The sequence below is a fragment of the Toxorhynchites rutilus genome, chromosome 2 (genome assembly GCF_029784135.1).
Source record: "Toxorhynchites rutilus septentrionalis strain SRP chromosome 2, ASM2978413v1, whole genome shotgun sequence".
In the NCBI taxonomy this organism is placed as follows: Eukaryota; Metazoa; Arthropoda; class Insecta; order Diptera; family Culicidae; genus Toxorhynchites; species Toxorhynchites rutilus.
Window position 1 is genome coordinate 177,927,595 of NC_073745.1, and position 19,531 is coordinate 177,947,125.

Sequence of the window (19,531 nt, forward strand, 5' to 3'; positions counted from 1 at the left end):
ATCACTACAACCTAAACGCGCATCTCTATCGCATTGGGCTCGCAGCAAACAATCTTTGTGATTGTGGCGATGGCTACCACGACATCGAGCATGTTGTCTGGTCGTGTATCCGGTTCCATGCTGCTCGCTCTCAGCTCTCTAGAGCACTGAGAGTAAAAGGCAGACAATCGGATATCCCCGTCCGGGATATCTTAGGTAGCCGGAATCCTGATCTTCTGCTTCATCTATACCTGTTCCTCAGAAACGCCGATGTCAACGTTTAATGATGTTTCCTTCGTTGTGCCCCCTTTTCATATCCCTCCTATCCGATCGATAAACTTTTACTTAGTCGCGGCAATACATACACACACTCTTTACAGATGCACGGGCCAAAGGTTGTGCAGTCCACTGATCATTCAACAAGAGCCAAAGGTTGTACCGCTCATGACAACTCTACACGAACTGATGATTGCGCCGGCTAGTGACCATTCTATCCTGGATTCCTCGAGTCGAGAAAGACGCACCACGCTAGATATGGGGTACAGACTAGGGGGCCGTTGCTGATTAATGGTCAGCTGCATCCCAATAGGAAGTAGCCCGTGTCGGGCACACGTATAGAGCATCGAAGACTGCAACATACCAATTATGAGAACACTTGTAATACTAACCTCGAGCCAACCGCGAGTAATCGTTACATATTACTAACATAGTTGCAAGACAAAAATTGTCAAAATATTGGACTCCCGGCCCCGTCAGGCTAACGCCACATGTGCCTTAATAAAAAATATATTTTGGAAAAAAAAAAAAAAAAATTATATATTAAGATTACCATTGGGACTTCGAGCCTGTAGGCGAATAAACATAAATAAATAAATAAATGTGCATATAACTCTATGAATCTCATTGAATATTTCAAAAGTTGCCTCCAGGCATGCTAATCTGGAAGAGGGTGCTTATTTCATTGCAATTAACAACTATTGTAGACGGCGATACTTTGATACAAATAGTAACAAACTATTTAGGTGCGCTACACATAAAACGTCCCGTCACCGTAAAGTCAACGTAAAGGGATGAAACATCCAATATTTTCCCATGGAAATCGTATGGTCGCATTCACATATACCATCAACGACAACTCCAACGTCGCCAAAATAAGTCCAAGAGTTGGAAGAAAGGTAACGGTGACGTTTTATGTGTATTGTACATTATTCGTTAACATCCCACATTCCGTTTTGCCTGCCAAGATCGGGTCGATGAAATGTCAACAATCGACCTCAAATGCTGCCACCTTGCAATCGAGTTATCGACCTTTCATATGCATTCGCCGAACAATTTGACGCCACTTTCTTGCCAACATTTACAAGGCATCGACCTGCTTGCAGCGCTGCGTCCAGCACTGCTCACCTCTTGTTTGTATTAGTTTGTTATGAAACATGAAAATAAAATACATTGATCGATTTTAATCATTTTATATAAAAAAAATAAAAATGCATATGAAATATAAACTAGACATATAATGCAATCGGTGCATCCGGGTTGTCTGGATTGACAATTCGAATCCAGCTGAGAACTTTTCTCACATATGTGGCGCAATGCATATTCGCATATATTATTCAATGAGCGCGAAGCACGGGATCTCCGATAGGGAGAATTGCTCGAAATACTATCGATGGTCAGGTCCGGCTGCTGTTGATGCTGTCCCCCGGGATAGCCACCAGGGCTTGGAGGATACGGGAAAGCTGATGCTGTTGGCTGCTGTGATAGAAGTAGAAATAAGCACTGTGGGGATGGGGGAAATCATTTTTCTTACTCACCAGTTGATGGAAGCAAAAAAGTCGGATTATTCCAACGGATGTTACAATGCCTTACACGCTTTACCACACTTTGCAAATGCTTCGCGACTTTACTTTTTCCGCTCGACCCACCACCGCTTCTCGAACTGGGTGGGAATGGTGGAAGTGACTAATTAGAAGTACTTATTGCGGCTAGATTAGATGCACTCGTTTCGCTGTTATAATTCTCGTCCGAAAATACAACCTCCCCGTCGGCGATTTTCTTCTCATACTCCTCGTCCGAGTAATCGTCATAAATCTCATCATCCGGACTATCCGCGACGGGTGCGTAAAACGCCACATGCTCTCTATCCGTCAACAACCAGTTCGCATTACTGCCGTCATACTCCCACCAATCAAAATCTTTTCCCGAATCGATGCAAAACTAAATAAGCAACAGCTGACTGCTGGGATCCACCAGTGAAATGAACGCCGGAGGAAAATCATTCGGAGTTTCCATAGCAACCAGGGCCGAAAAATGGGCCATTTCGTAGACCAAACAGCAACGGGGTCCGACGGCACTTATTTGACGGCACCTCGAACGATACACACTACCAAACGGAATCGGCGAAAAGGCTTCCCCGTTCATATCGCGCAAAAACACATCCGACATGACAATGATGGTTCGCCGCATAATTTGCGCCAACGCTAGCACTGAATCTCCCTCCAGGCTCTCATAAGTGGCAGCATTTTCATCGTCCATCGACCTCGCGTCGAAATGTTTCTTCATAAATAGCGAATGCCTCCGCGAGGCACATTTCGAGTTCCGCTGAGATTCTGGCGAAGCGATCGCCATGAACTCCTCCCACTCCCGGGCTGTCTTGTTAATCTCTCAAGGATTGTTTTGCTGAATATTCCCTGAAATAAAATGAAATAATTAATGATAAAATTAGAAATTAATAGGAAACAAAAACAAATTCTGTACTCACCAGTTGTATGATCTGTTGTTTTGTATGAAATGACAGTTCATCGTTGAAGAAAAAGCAAGTGATGCCGTTTCGTTTCATAAATTGTTCCTTATTTTCGACCAACAAAGAGCGTTACGGCCAATGTTAGGTCGATGTTTTTTTTCGTCGACGGAATGTGGGATTTGACCTGACGTTACTGCTTCAAGCACGGAAAGCCAATGTGAATTAGTGACGAGGATCGACGATACATTATATTGAGGTTCACTTGCATATGCATTTGCTTACTACATTAAATTCAATTGTGTATAGTTTGCATTAATTTTTCTCTCTCTCTCTCTCTCTCTCTCTCTCTCTTTACAGAAGAAGATTGGCAAAATGATAAAGGTCGCAACCAACAAAACGAACAAGGTAAGAGTACAGTCAAAGTTAACAATATACAATTGTAGATTATCATAAAGGAATAAATACACGATAAAACAATAATGGGAATTACATGTTTATATATTTTTGTGGTGCAACTATTTGATACATTGTTCCTTCTTTGTATTTTTTGTTTTTTTTTTTGTGTTTTTTGGTTCCTAACAATCCCCTTTCAACCAACTCTATGCTTAACTAATTTTTACAACCAGTAGCAAATGAACCATATCATACCGACTCCAGAACACGTTTGTATGTATTGAGTGTACAAGTGAGTTATAAAGGATTCCTTACAGTGCACTAAAACGTATCGGGCAATGTTTTAACTTTTTTCATGTTGAAGTGCCAGTTCTTCTGTTTTCAGTGTGTACAATTTTACGGAAGTGTAAACAACGTTTCTATTCTGGATTCTATAATGTCATATTGTGTACCAACCAAAATATAGGGTAAGTGGGGGCAATTTGAACCCCCTAAGCAAATACGGTTACTTTACTCATATGAAGCTTTGTTGTTTTGTTCCATTTGAAGATCATACTCCATCAATTTCGACCCATGTACACTGGTTTAGCCAGTTCAAGAAAAGAGATTTTGAAAAAAGTGGCAAAGTGGAAAGTGGAAAATTTGTTGCATTGATTTACCGTTTGTAATTTTTTTTCTTCGCCATTTTCTGTTTCTGTTGGTTTATTTTTAATAAATGCATACATTGCGGTAGCAGAGAATCAGTGTTCCCAACATTTCTGGTTCAGTGTTAGAGGGAGATTGTAATTCTCCGGTTGATCTTGCCCTAAACCAACATCATACTGGCTGTTGTGTATCGAGGGATCGATTGGAACAGTGTGATCCCAGTACAGCTTGAAGCTGTCAATTTCTAGGACAGATCTGGGATGTTTAATGTGCTATATCCTAAGTCTGCGTCACATACATTCTGGTACATTGAATTGCAGAGAAGTTATGTCACTATTCATTTCCGACAGAAGGTGAGACATCTCAGTCTCCTCGAATTTCTCGTTCCCCTCCAGGATTTTCGTGGTCAGTTCAGAACAATTAGACTGCTTCAAAAACTGTTGTCAGTGAAGATATTGGAAGTGTGTATATTGTTTCATTCAGATGTTTTGATAAACGAGACGGAACTGAGCGGGAGACATAAGTGGAAATTAATTGAAGCTTAACCCCTTCACAAACGTGGAACCATTGAAAATTTTCAGTCGTATTTGGACCTTGAAAGTCAATTTAAAAATTTGATCAAAGGAAAAAAACGTGCTTATTGGCGAAATTTCGTGGGAGGTTTGTCACGGGAAACGTCAATGAAAAAATTATGGAAAGTGGCTCGAAACATGAGAAATCGCTCTTCAACGAATGAAAGCGAAGAATATTCACATCGATGGATTTTTAATTTTGCACGAAAGGTTTGTCCCAATTCCGCTCCCGTGCAAAAAATTGTTCGAAATATACCACAAGATAGGTGCGATCTTGATTCTGAGTTTTCGATGGTAGAATTCTCTCTTGCTCTCCTTTCATGTAACAATTCTGCTCCGGGATCGGATCGAATTAAGTTCAACTTGTTGAAAAACCTCCCTGATGTGGAGAAACATCGCTTGTTGAATTTATTCAATCGGTTTCTGGAACATAATATTGTTCCAGATGATTGGAGACAAGTACGAGTTTTAGCTATTCAAAAACCCGGAAAACCCGCGTCCGACTTCAATTCGTACCGCCCAATAGCAATGCTGTCTTGTATACGGAAATTGTTGGAGAAAATGATCTTGTTTCGCCTTGATCGATGGGTTGAAACGAATGGCCTACTCTCAGATACACAATATGGGTTCCGCAGGGGCAAGGGGACAAATGATTGTCTTGCGTTGCTTTCTTCAGAAATTCAAATGGCTTACGCCGAAAACAAACAAATGGCTTCAGTATTCTTGGACATAAAGGGGGCCTTTGATTCAGTTTCAATAGAGGTCCTGTCAGACAAATTACACTCTCGGGGTCTGCCGCCTCTATTGAATAATATGTTATATAACTTGCTTTGTGAGAAACATTTGAATTTTTCTCACGGGGATTCGACAGTAAGTCGGGTCTCCTACATGGGACTCCCCCAGGGCTCATGTTTAAGCCCCCTTTTGTACAACTTCTATGTAAGCGACATCGACAATTGCCTTACACCAAATTGCAGCCTAAGACAACTTGCAGATGATGGAGTGGTGTCTGTCGTAGGATCAAACGAATCCGACCTGCAAGGACCCTTACAAGATACTTTGAACAATTTTTCAACCTGGGCCATTGGCCTAGGGATCGAATTCTCCACGGAGAAAACAGAGATGGTGGTTTTTTCTAGGAAGCATAGACCAGCAAAACCAAAGCTTCAACTTTTGGGTAAACCGATCACTCATGCTATGTCATTCAAATATCTTGGGGTCTGGTTCGACTCCAAATGTACTTGGGGGGCCCATATTAGGTATCTGAGTAAAAAATGTCAACAAAGAATAAACTTTCTCCGTACAATTACCGGCACCTGGTGGGGAGCCCACCCCGAAGATCTTATAATGTTGTATCGAACAACTATTCTCTCAGTGATGGAGTATGGCAGTTTCTGTTTTCAATCAGCTGCCAAAACACACCTCATTAAACTCGAGCGAATTCAGTATCTTTGTCTCCGTATTGCGTTGGGATGTATGCCCTCAACGCATACCATGAGTCTCGAGGTTTTGGCAGGCGTACTCCCACTAAAAGATCGCTTCAATTTATTATCTCTTCGGTTCCTCATCCGGTGTAAGGTTATGAACCCATTGGTGATCGGAAATTTTGAGCAATTGATCGAGCTAAATTTTCATTCTGGATTCATGAGCTCATATCATGAATTCGTCTCCATGCAGGTTGATCCTTCTTCGTATATTCCCAACCGTGTTTGTTTTCCTGACTACATCAATTCCTCTGTGCATTTTGATATGTCCATGAAGCAGGATATCCATGGAATTCCAGATTATCATCGATCGGGGATCGTTCCTACGATTTTCGAAGCAAAATATGGGCGTGTCAATTGTGATAATATGTACTTTACTGATGGGTCCTCTATGAATGAGTCCACAGGATTTGGAGTGTTCAACAATTTTTTTAGCACCTCACACAGTCTTCAGTATCCTTGCTCAGTGTATATTGCTGAATTGGCAGCAATACACTGGGCGCTGGACAGCGTCGCCTCACGACCTGTTGAACACTATTACATTGTAACGGATAGTCTGAGCTCTGTCGAAGCTATCCGTTCAGTGAGGCCGGAAAAGCACTCGCCGTACTTCCTTGAGAGAATACGAGAAATTTTGAGTGCTTTATCCAGACGCTGTTATGTCATTACCTTTGTCTGGGTCCCTTCACATTGCTCAATTCCGGGTAATGAGAGGGCTGACTCATTAGCAAAGGTAGGTGCAATTGAAGGCGAAATTTATCAGCGTCAAATCGCCTTCAATGAATTTTATTCTTTAGTTCGTAAAAATACCATCGTTAACTGGCAACGCAAATGGAACGAAGATGAATTGGGCCGGTGGCTCTACTCAATTATCCCTAAGGTTAGCCTCAATCCGTGGTTCAAAAGTCTGGACTTGAGTCGGGACTTTATTCGCACCTTCTCCCGACTCATGTCCAATCACTGTTCGTTAGACGCGCTGCTTTTTCGTTTTAATCTTGCCGACAGCAATCTCTGCGGTTGTGACCATGGTTACCACGACATCGAACACGTTGTTTGGTCGTGCGAGTTGTATCTTGTCGCCAGATCGAATTTAAAAAACTCCCTTCGGGCTGGAGGAAAGCAGTCCAATGTGCCGGTGAGAGATGTGTTGGCTCGGTTAGACCTTGATTACATGTCCCAAATATATGTTTTCCTTAAAGCTATCGATCTTCGAGTGTGATTGTTCATACATCCTTTTCCCCTCCTTTTCGTCCTTCGCGAGCTATCGGTTCCCTTCCTACTAACATTAGAATAAGTTAAATTGTAAACACATATTAAATGTAAGGATAGTTTTAAGAATTGAGTGTGAAGTGTCAGTGTGAATGAGAATGTGAATGTGAATGTGAATGTGAGTGCGAGTGTAAACACACATCTCCTTACATCCCATCCTTTTCCTAATGAAAATGTGTCACCCTTCTAAACTCGAGTCGACCGCGAGTAATCGGTTTCCTATTTCATTAACCATAGAATTAAGGAAACAACATGTTGATATATGCTAGTTGAAATATAGTTAAGAGTTTGGCTCCATTAAACTTATGTAACTGAGCCTGTAAAATTAATCGGATTAATAAAAAAAACCCCTTCACGTATAACATCGAACCACACTCTTGGCTATTAGACTGAGCCAGAACGTACAACATCGAATCTCACTCGTCGTCTATTGATTTGAAATGGAAAAATGCTTCAGGCCTGTGATGATGCGGGACTGCTACGATCGTAAGTAAGATACACACACTCAGCAGAGTATCGAAACGACTCACTGTGCTCGTGTTTGGGCCCTGTTGTTGGAAATCAAATCGTACGGCAAGGGGTTAATCAGACTAGTTAGTTTTATTAGTGTTATTCTGAGTCATCCTTCTTTTTCTTCTTCATAAATAGCACTAACGTCCCTAGAGGAACTTCACCGTCTCAACGTAGTATTACTTGCGTCATTTTTATTAGTTGAGATTTCTATGCCAAATAACACGGCTCGAATGCATTCTGAGTGGCAAGCTCTAGAATACGCGTGACCACAGTGCAAGCCGCAGAAAATTTCTTTGACGAGAAATTCCCGCGACCAGAACGGGAATCGAACCCGAACCCCCGGCATGTTATGTGTGACGCTAACCACTCGGCCACGGGAGCACAATTCTGAGTCATTACGAACATCCAATCCTCATAAAACGATTGCCAATAAGTTTTGAAACTAGAAAATTAAGGAACATTGAGCTTGAAAATGATGTAGAAGGTTGGTTGAAAAGTAATTATCACATAATTTCATAGTGCAAACGAAGAGCTTCAAACCCCTTCATTTGACATTTGAAAGAAACATTCCCTTTCTCATCCAAGTGCAGTTTGTATGGTTACGTCTGCTGGTGCTATGGTGCTATGTAACTGCGAGGGAAGAAAGAAATTAAAGGAGCTCTGAAAAAAAATTGAACGGATCCCACAACCACCTTATCCCCAGAATCTTGTTCCTTGCCATTTTTATTTATATTGTCTATTTGTTTTTGACATGCGACCTGTAACTATTTTTCAATCACAAAACACTATCATATTCTAAGTCATTCGAGAAACGCGTCCAGCAGCAGTTTTTCTGAAAAAATACACAAGCCTTGTATTTTTTAAAATTTCTTTTTATCATATAAATTTCAGCTGAAGAGAAGAGGCGTGGTATGAGGAGTCGGGAAGATCCGAGACGTCACACATTAGGTGGAGACATGATGCACTATCAGAACCAAGGGGAACATACAGTTCTTCAAAGATCATTTGACTTAGAGGTAAGATTTTTAACGTCAATTAATCATGCACAAATTTTGAAAAAAGAGAAATGCCTAACTTTTTTATTTAAAAAATCATCTTATTTTTCTTTTAGTAGTTCAAAAAATATTATACAACGAAAAATATTCATTTCAGTTTTCGCATTGCCAATTCGAACAACCGCCAACGCCGCCTGTTTAGTACGAGTCTTCCAATGCCACTGTTGCTTGAGCGTTACTGGAACTCCAAAATCTTCGCAGGTTACATTTAAGCTCGTTGGAATAATCAGAGTCGAACTTTAAAAAATATAAAAATGGTGTTTCTTGGAAGATGTCTCTTCTATTCGTTTCGACGAAGACCGACCTTGGCGTATCTGCTTCTGATAGTACTATTCCCGACTCCCTTTCGTTGGTTCGTCAGTGAATACTGCAACAATGAAGGTTGGACACGTAAAATTCCGTACAAATCTTGTTGGGGCTTAAGACTCTTGTCGATAAACATTAGTAGGTATTAATATTATTATAAGTCCATTGTCTCAGCCAGAGCGAGAAGAGATCACAGTTCGTTTCGGGTGTAACCCCAGCATCTCGTGTATGCATATTGAACAAACTGGTTCAATTGCATCAGCTAAAGCAAACAGTGTTTGTATTAGTCAAGCGGCATCCACGTTTTTGGCCCAGCGGCCTACAGTGCCGATAAACAAGCCATCGCATCGAATATTCCGAGCAATGTACTGAAACACTGGTCCTTTAAGCCGAATGCGAAGGACATTTTGGGAACCAAAAAAGTGATTGTCACTACGTATTAGCAAGAACAAATGTTTCGGTGTGAAAGCTGCCATTCTGCACGCGTTGTCTGATGCCAATAGGCATTGTTTGACTGTTCGTGACAATATGAAAAAAAAGTCTGTTCTTGCAAATACGAAGGCCTAAGTAGTGACATTGACCCTTTGTGAAAGTGAAAAATAACCATTTTTCGTACGATGCAAACCCAAGACAAACTGCCAGCGTAGCCATTGTTGGATCGATCCGTTATTCAATCTAGGCGGTAATAAAGAGGACGTTTTATATCCTCTGTCGGGCAGGTAGCGCACCGTGTGTAACAGGACAATTAACCATTCAGCGGCTGTTACTTGCAACGCTCGAGGCGGTAAAAGTTTTCATGGAAAATTACGAAGAACGAAATACCAGTCTGGTTGGAGCTACTCGACCAGGCCTTCCACGACTGCCTGAAGGTTCGAACCGAAATGTAAAGGATGGACAATAGAGACGCCCCCTTAACATTTGCATAAAAAAATGATTTTTTTTCGGATGGTGATGAAAAATTCTAAGAAAGATAATTGAGTTTGATAAATTTCCCATGGAAGGTAATTATATTATTACAAAATTGATTGGTTTTTGGTATCTCCAATCACAGGTTTATATAACCTGTGTGTCTACAGAGAGAACCGAATACTGATACTGGAATTATACCACGTTTACGGATCTTTTTACGACGGAGTAAAACACGTGTAGTTTTTTTTAACTATTCAACTATCGACTGACTTTTATTAACGTCTTTCTTTTTTCCCATCTACGAATTCATCTCCTTACTATCAATGTGTTCACACAGGGAGTACCCGTAAATTCCGTTAGACAGCTCTCCTTTCAGGACTTGTTCGTCCCGACAAGTTATCTTGTTGAAGAATAGGGTGCAAGGCGATCAATGTGAACAACTTTCCAATCACTTCTTCCTCGTCGAGTCTCGTAGATTAGCTTGCTCAACTTCCTTTCAATTTGTTTGCAGTTTGATTGGAGCTTTGGAGAGCTACCCGCACTGCGCTTTGGATTGTACAATTAAACAAGCTGATTGTACCATTCCGTCATGCTGTCTGTGGTTATCTTCAAATTTGTTCTGACGATATCAGCTGTTATACGCATTTGCTCAAGTTTTGTTTGCAGGAATGCTGGTAAAGTTGAGACACTGCTGTCTGGATGTGTTGGTCGCCAGAGATCTATGGGTAACCTGATCTCTCTTCCTAAATTTAACAGAGCAGGAGAGAATTTGGTGGAGTTGTGTCCAGCTGCTCTATAACTCATCAATGCTAAGAGTAGAAGCTTATCCCAATTGTGTTGATCCTTATCGACAAATTTCGACAGATAATTCAGAAGCGTTCTGTTCATCCTTTTCACTAAACCATCAGATTGTGGATGTAAGGCTGTAGTACGCGTCTTATCAACACCTAAAAGCTTCAACATACCTTTGAAGACATCTGATTCAAAATTTCTTCCTTGATCTGTATGTATGTATGTATGTATGCTACGAGGTACGCCAAATCTCGAAACAACAGTTGCTACCAGAGCTTCCGCAACGGCTTCGGCAGTTTGAACCGGGAGAACTACCGCTTCTGACCATTTGGTGAAATAATCGCAGATTACCAAAATGTATCTGTTTCCGATAGAAGAGGCAGGCAATGGACCAAGAATGTCTATACCAAGTCCTTCAAACGGTTCCCCGACAAGTGATGGTTTTAAATTTCTTCGCAATCGTTTTGGAGGACCTTTCCTAGCCGCACAAACTGTACACTGCATGCACCATAATTTAATGTCACGAGACATACCAATAGAACCTTTCTTTAACCTTCGATGTAGTTTTATTGTTATCATAATGGCCACCAGTCAAACCGTTGTGTATGTTTGTTAGAATCTCAAATACCAACGTTTTCGGTACAACTGTCTGATTTATGAAATCTGCGGATCAAGACTTCATTTACGATTCCCAGGTCGTCGAACTTTTCCAATAAGACTTGCAAATAGTAGAAAGCCCAGCAATATCCTCCGCTTTCGGTCGGTGTCCTGCTTTCACCCATCCGACAACTACTTTTAAATCGACGTCGGCTAATTGAACTGCTGATAAATCCCGTCCTCCATTGAAAGCCACTCAACAATCCTCCAGCTCGTTCTGATTTTTCGATTCTAATTTCTCACAATATTGGCAGCTGGTATCGTAACAGGGTCTTCTTGAGAGTGCATCAGCGTTGCGATGCTTCAGTCCAGGTCTAGCTCACATAGGAAATCGTACTCCGATAGGCGTTCCACCCAGCGTGCCAACTGCCCATCCAAACACTTGAAATTGCGGAGCCATTTTAAGGCAGTATGGTAGAAATTGTCGTCCATACAGATAATGATGAAAATGATTTATCGATTTCACAACATAAAAAGCTCTTTTCTTTTTACGCAGTAATTACGTTCCGCTTTTGACAAACATTTACTGTAGTAGGCGTTCACTTTCTCTTTCCCATCTTGCATCTGGGACAAAACACAAAACAAAAACACGAAACACAAAAATGCTAAAACCGGGGCTGTTGTTAGCAGTTGCTTCAATTTCACGAATGCTTCTTCGCAGCTTGGGCTCCAGACGTACTTCATTTTGGGTTCAGTTAATTGATGTAGTGGCTTCACTATGTCAGAAAAATCCTTCACAAATTTCCTATAGTAAGCGCAGATTCCAATGAAACTACGCAGTTCCGTTTTATCTTTCTTATTCACCATAACGACTGGTGAGCACCAAGGGCTTTGGGAGGGCTTGATAATTCCACGCGATTGCATCTCTGCCAACAGACTGTCCATTTCCTCTCGTTTGGATGAAGGTATTCTTCGTGGAGGTATCTTAATTGGCTTGTGCTCACCGGTATTTATTTTATGCTTTACTATAGTTGTTTTCCCCATGTTATTTGGATCTCGACTAAAAACATCCTGACCAATTTTAATTGATGATCTGAATCAAGTTTACTGCTTGACGCAGTGAAAAGCGCAGTTAGATGCTTGGGGATTTATCCGACACAAACATTCTTATGCATGTCTTCATTCCCACATGGTTGAATCACTGAAACCGGGTGGCACTCACCGACATTTGTTCCGGCTTTTAAAATGACAGGAGACGTTGAAGAATTCAGCATCCGAATAGGAACGATTTCTTGTGCAGCGTCCGAAATCATCCTCGCGATGATGAGTTCCTTCCTTCAACCATGAGCGTTTGTGGACTCTGATCCACAACACAATTAGCATGAGCAATGAATTCACATTTGGCTGAGATTTCCACTTCATTTAGGAGCACTGGGAAAGACATTTCCTCTATGCTGTATCGCATTAGCGGGATTGATCCAGTCTCCGGGAATTGTAACGTTCCACGCGCGAAATCCATTTTACAAGCATTTTTGGCCAAGAAATCACTCGCTACGATACAATCCTCTGGGAGGTCAACGACCCAGGCTGTGTAATCAACATTAAACTGTCCAATCGCGAAAGTTACTGTGATTTCTGCCAAAACTGGTTTTAATTGTCCAGATACAGTCCGTTTGTACTTTTTGTTAACACGTGTGATCATTTGTCTTAGTTTCTCATAGAAATTTTAGCTGATGAGAGTTTTTGCTACTCCACTATAAACAATTGCTTCGTACGGTTTACCTTCTATACTAATCGAAGCGAGATAACTGCCATGATGTCGCGTTAAAGTGTGAACTTAATATATGCTGGATGGAGCTTGAGTTTCTTCCGACTTATGCCACTAAACCGGCGAACGATCGTTTCCTGATCGATTTTTAGTTTTGTATTGGTACCTTTTACGGAATGGTTTGGTTCGTGTACCTACAGCTCTTGATTCGAATGCGATCGCATTTTCCTCGGACAATTCATCACTGAACGATTGTTCACTTTCGTTTGTAGCTGATGCTACTAATCTAACAGCTTTTTTTCTATTAGCAGAGCCATTTGAACCGCTTCGTCGAGCTTTTTCACGTTGGCTAACCGAACTCGGTCTTGGACAAAAGGATCAATTAGACCGCCAATAAAATGATTGAGTGCAATTAAATCGCGAACATCATTAGGACGATTACGGTACGCCGAAGATACGAGTCTTTTGACAGTATCGGAATAGGTCGTGGTGTCTTCACATCGTTGCTGTTGCCTTGACCGCAGGTGTGCATGATGCAATCCTGTTCGGAACCCATCTCCAAAGCGTTGGTTTAGAGAAGAAGTTTAAGAGCAGAATAATCACTGCGAATCTCTGGCGCGATATTTCGGAGAACATCGAGTGCAGGACCTTTTAGCATCGCGGCTAAATATTTCACTCGAAGCTCCATAGAACATCCATTGATATCGGCTCCCATCTCGAACGATAGAACGTATATTTTTTTTCCAAAATATATATTTTATTAAGGCACATATGGCATTAGCATGACGGGGCCGGGAGTTCTATATTTTGACAATTTTTGTCTTACGACAGTGTTAGTAATATGTAACCAATTACTAGCGGTTGGCTCAAGGATAGTATTACAAAGATTCTCTTAATTGGGATGTTGCAGTCTCCAGTGCTCTGTATGTGTGGCCGACACGGGATACTTCATATTGGGATGCAACTGACCATTAATCAGCGACGCCCCCCTAGTCTGTACCTCATATCAATCGTAGTGCATCTCTCTAGACTCGAAGAATCCAGGGTAGAATGGTCACTGGGTGGTACAATCTTCAGCGCTTGTAGAGTTGTCATGAGCGATACAACTCTTAGCTCTTGTTGAATGAGTGGCCTGCACAACCTTCGACCTGTGTATCTGTAAAGAGTGTGTGTATGTATTGCCGCGACTAAGTAAAAGTTTGTCGATCGGATATGATACAGGAATACAACGGAGAAAACATCATTAAACGTTGACATCGGCGTTTCTGAGGAACAGGTATAGATGAAGCAGAAGATCAGGATCACGGCTACCTAAGATATCCCGGACGGGGATATCCGATGGTCTGCCTAGTGCCCTCAATGCGTGGAAGCGGATACACGACCAGACAACATGCTCGATGTCGTGGTAACCATCGCCACAATCACAAAGATTGTTTGCTGCGAGCCCAATGCGATAAAGAAGCGCGTTTAGGTTGTAGTGATTGGACCTAAGCCGAGATATCACGCGAATGAAATCACATTCAACCCCTTGAACTACATTCAACCACTTGAACTATGCACTCGTCGAGACCTTAGAGATAATCGTGTGTAACCAACTACCGAACTCATCTTCACTCCACATGCGCTGCCAACTTACGAGCGTGTGCTTACGAGGATAGTGGAAAAATTCATTATAAAAAATTGTACCTTCTGATGCGCCCACCTCAGCTAACGAGTCCGCTTTCTCATTCCCCGGAATCGAGCAATGAGAGGGAATGAGAGGGTAATCTTGAATAATTTTTCGACCAAAACACTCAAAAGATGTCTTATTCATGTGATCATTATCAACGTTCATTGAGCGGACTGCCTCTATTGAGCTGAGATTGTCTGAAAAAATAAAATAATGGTCGATAGGCAATGTTTCAATGATCGCTGGTGCGTAGTATATCGCACCCAGATCAGCGACATACACGGTACAAGGATGTTTGAGTTTGAAAGAGGCACTGAAATTTTCATTGAAGATGTCGACCAGTTTATGAATGAACCGTCAGTTTTCCGAAAATATCGACTGAATAACATTGGATTGTGAATGATCTTGGATTCCATGGATTTTTTGTCTCATGGGCAGACAAAAAAATGACAGAGGAATTGCAAAAATATGGGAAGCAAACTTGGTTGGAGATGCCCGGTGAAGGGTGCACTTCATGGGTAAGGTACTCATGGTATAAAGACATAAAACTTGACTGAGGAGTCAGTTGGAGTAGATATTCGAAGATATCAATCACCAATGGATGATCTTCATCTTGCAACGGATGAGAAATCCATAGGATGATTCTGTGAACCGAAGAGTAAGCGGCTGCCAAGACTTCGAGACTCATCGTATGTGTCGAATGCAAACACCCCATGGCTATACGCAGGCAACGATATTGTATCCTCTCCCGCTTGAGAATATGAATCCTGGAAGCTGATCGGAAGCAAAAACTGCCATATTCTAACACTGATAATTTCGTTGTTTTGTACAACTGAATGAGGTCTCCTGGATGTCTACCCTTCCCTTAGCCTCTATCGAGCTAAATAATCATATAGTTTGCACTCTCTGAGACTCAGGATCTGCTATATTAGCTGAATATGAATCATTCGTTTTGCGTAGTCCGTACGATCTTGCTATTTCATGATGCATGGAGAGATCGATATGCATATTTTAGAGGCAAAGAAGAAAATAAACTTTCTGCACCGAAAGCGTATATGACGGTTCTGCTTGCGTGTCGGTGTATCATGAAGGGTGAACCGATGCAGAGTTGTCTCGTTCTCTTTTGTGTCGTGATTTGCAGCACGTAACAACAAAAGAATGCCGCTGGGGTAAATGATTTGTGTATGATCATATTTGAACGAAAGAAAGCGATTTTTCAGTGAATTGATCATTTGGCAAACACTAGGTAGGAGGCTTGAGGTAGGCCCATAGAACTGTAACGAGAAGATTTCGAGCTGCCATGAGAGAAAATCATGTGCTTTTTCGACAATAAACTGTACAAGAAATTATTCAGAATCCACGATTATGAAGCTTCTCTGAGAGAATTTCCATGGAAACTGGATCAAATGCCCCTTTGATATCAAGGAAAATAGAAGCCATTTATTCTTTACGAGCAAATGCAATTTTAATTTCAGAAGATAGCAGCGAGAGACAATCATTCGTCCCTTTACCCCGGCGGAATCCAAACTGCGTATCTGACAGCAAATTGTTCGTTTCGACCCACTTGTCCAAACGAAGTAGAATCATTTTCTCTGACAATTTACGAATACAGGATAACATTGCAATCGTCCTATACGAGTTCGACCCGGAGCTGAATTGTTACATGAGAGAAGTGCAATTGAGAATTCCACCATTGAAAAATTCTCATAATCGCTTTGAAGCGGTACATCGCGTACGATATGTTGTGCAGGGACGGAATCGGGGCAAACCTTCCTTGCAAATTTTCAAATCCAACGGTCAGAATATTCCTCACTTTCGTTTGTATGGTTCCAGCCACGCATTCTCCTAGCCGTTTTCCAAAGAGTGCTCATAGCGATCTCCCTTGACAAACCATTGACAAATTTCCGCCAATATCTACGCTTTTTTGCTTTAATCAAACCTTTTAGTTTGGCTTCTAGAGCTTGGTACTTCGAAACCATTCCACTAATCCAGTTTTCCTGAATTTTATGAAAGCGGATGATTTTTCAAGGTAGACCTTTGAACACTCCTTGTCTCACCAAAGTGATGGAGGACGACGTCGGAAAGTGGTAGCAGGAACACGTTTTATTTATTTGAGCTTGAAGTGCACTTTCGTAAATCAAACTCGATATAAAGTTATACTCTTCGAGTGGAGAAAGTGCATGCAATTGCTTCAGATATTATTTCTGCAATTTCGAGTGGGATGAGGGGAGTTTTGGCCTATCGGATTCCCAGTGAATTGCATTCATTTGATTCCGCATGTGATCCAATTCCACCCCGTACTTCTGTGACTGCTTGTTTACTTCTTTTCGCAAATCATTGACTGATGATGAAACCGAGGCATTAAGTTCCTCGAACTTCTGTATATGATTCCTTCTGTCTTCATCATCCTTCTTTTGCTACTCGTTGAACATTACTTCAATAGCTTTGAGGATGTCACCTCCGGCACCGGCATGCTGAACATCCAGATTGCTTACGGAAGGTAGAATGGTAGTAGGCATAATATAACTAATTTCTGTATTGTGAGGATGCTTATACCCCACTTCTGACTCCAATGTAACAGAATTGATTGGTTCTTGGTATCTCCAATCACAGGTTGAAATAACCTGTGTGTCTACAGAGAGAACCGAATACTGAAGCTGGAATTATACCACGTTTACGGATCTTTTTACGACGGAGTAAAACACGTGTAGTTTCTTTTACTATTGAACTATCGACTGACTTTTATCAACGTCTTTCTTTTTCCCCATCTACGAATTCATCTCCTAACTATCAATGTGTTCACACAGAGAGTACCCGTCAATTCCGTAACAATATTATCTTGCAAAAAAATTGCGCCCTTGCAAGCGGCCTTCCGGCAGTTAACTGCAATATTCGCCATGGCGGACTAAAACATGCGTGTAGGCATGTTTTTAATTTCTTTCTTCGATTTATTTATCAATTCCTTCTCAGTTTTCGCGACATAATTGTTGGAGTAGATCTTACGCTTCAGGTTTGCCCAGAAATTCTCGATGGGACGCAGCTGGGGGACATTGCACGGTTTTGCCGACTTGGGTACCACATCGATATTCAGCTGCTCCATCTCCTCTAACGATCGCTTCGAGTAGTGCGCCGACGCCAGATCAGGCCAGAATACCACGTCTTCGCCCTTATGGTATTTCTTGATGAACGACGCAACTTCTGACAGGCACTTTTCACTATAAATTTCCTCGTTCACGGCCAGTCCGGAGCTAAAGAAGAGCAGCAGCACCTTTTTGGGGACCTTAGTGTGTGAAATAAACTTCACTTCGGATCTCACTTCCTTCGTGGGGGAAGTAAAATACGAAGTACCCTGCCAGTCGTTGCCATCCAGAGTGAGATAGGTCTCGTCGTCCTTGACCATCTTATTCAGCCGCTGCCGCTTGCTTGCAGCGATGTAGCCACTTTTCCTTCGATCTTCCTCTTCAGCATCCTTTGGAGCTTCTTGTCGCTCAGGGTCGTTGGCCGTCCGGAACCGGGCTTTCTTTCGATGCTCTGATTGTTGTCCAATAGTGCCAAGATGTTGTAGATGCCGGAACGGGCGTATCCGGCGTCCACAAAGTGCCGCACGATGTCCGTTTTCGTCGCGGCGGGGTATCGTTCTTTGAACGCGCACACTTCTGAACGGAGTAGCTCCACTGTTTTCGCCATCACGGTTAGAGTTCGACTAATACAGCTGTCAATTTTTTTCCTGCTGATTCGTGGGTTACTGTGATTAATGCTGCATTGATAGTTTCGTCAGGGCGTGTGGAGGTAAACCCATGAAAATCGGAAATTTTTGTCCATAAATGCAACGTTAGTGAAACATCTTCTAAGGTAGACATTACGCAACCAAAGGGTGATTGATGAACAGACGAATGCCGGACCTGAAATCAACTATCAACGTACACGATGTAGATCCAGCACAACTTACGCAGCTTCAAAATCGCTTGGCAATATGTGACGACTCAAGGATCCGGTACTTTGATCTTCGATACATATAACAATATGTGCAGTCAATATATCACGAATTTTGTCAACAACGAAGAGCTTCGGTGACTCTATAGCGTTTGCAGTCCGGCGAGCGCATACCTTTGTTCGTACGGAGGCAAGTTGTCAGGACGGGACTATGGACATCGGCGTAACATGAATCTTATGAATCGTTTTTGAATCCCTTCAATTTGTGAAACTTACCTTCTGCAGCTCTAGAGCGAAAGTGACGTTTGCTTCAAAATCGAACCGTACAAAGTCATACTCACTGCTTGCTCCGGAATCGGACGAATGATGGTCTCCAACACGGATGTCAACTTTCAGTATAAACGGTTTTTGGCGACCTTCAACATTTAGAATGGCGAATGGCGGTTCGAACAGCTGAATAGAGTGCGGATCACTGACGTTGATTTGTTTGGGTCCTGTAGACAGTAAATGTTCAATCAGAGCAGCCTTTTCTGTTTGGGTATAGGGATGCACGGAACGAATCATGAATACGCTACTGCTTCAGTCATCAACTAATCTCAATGCATTTTTCGTACTGCCAGCTCCACCAAGGAGTTGGACATCGTGAGACACTTCATATCCGCCGGATATAGCTTATCTGGCATTTACATAATCCTCTCTCTTATGGAGAAAGGCGAGAGTGTTGAAGGAAAGCCTGGTTCCGGCCGCCCGGCGGTGTTGCGCAACCGCAATGTGCCCCAGAAACTGGAGAGAAACCATTCTTTCGCGTCTTGGGCCGAGAGGTCGAAGCATTCGGCCAAACTGTGAAGAAGTACTTGGTCAGAATGAACTTTTCTATGCTGAAGTATTATTCGCCAAGGCCTCG

The 19,531-nt window shown here is 42.0% G+C and overlaps 1 protein-coding gene across 9 annotated transcripts in view; it reads left to right on the top strand.

Annotated features, from left to right (window-relative positions):
- The window catches only part of LOC129771693 (coiled-coil domain-containing protein AGAP005037), a 164,857-nt gene that overhangs the window by 39,896 nt on the left and 105,430 nt on the right, over window positions 1-19,531 (top strand). For all 9 annotated transcript variants that reach the window (XM_055775613.1, XM_055775621.1, XM_055775619.1 and 6 more), the window contains exons 3-4: window positions 3,080-3,127; window positions 8,490-8,614. In XM_055775613.1, the coding sequence (XP_055631588.1) occupies window positions 3,080-3,127; window positions 8,490-8,614 (173 nt within the window). The remainder of the gene's footprint in view (window positions 1-3,079; window positions 3,128-8,489; window positions 8,615-19,531) is intronic.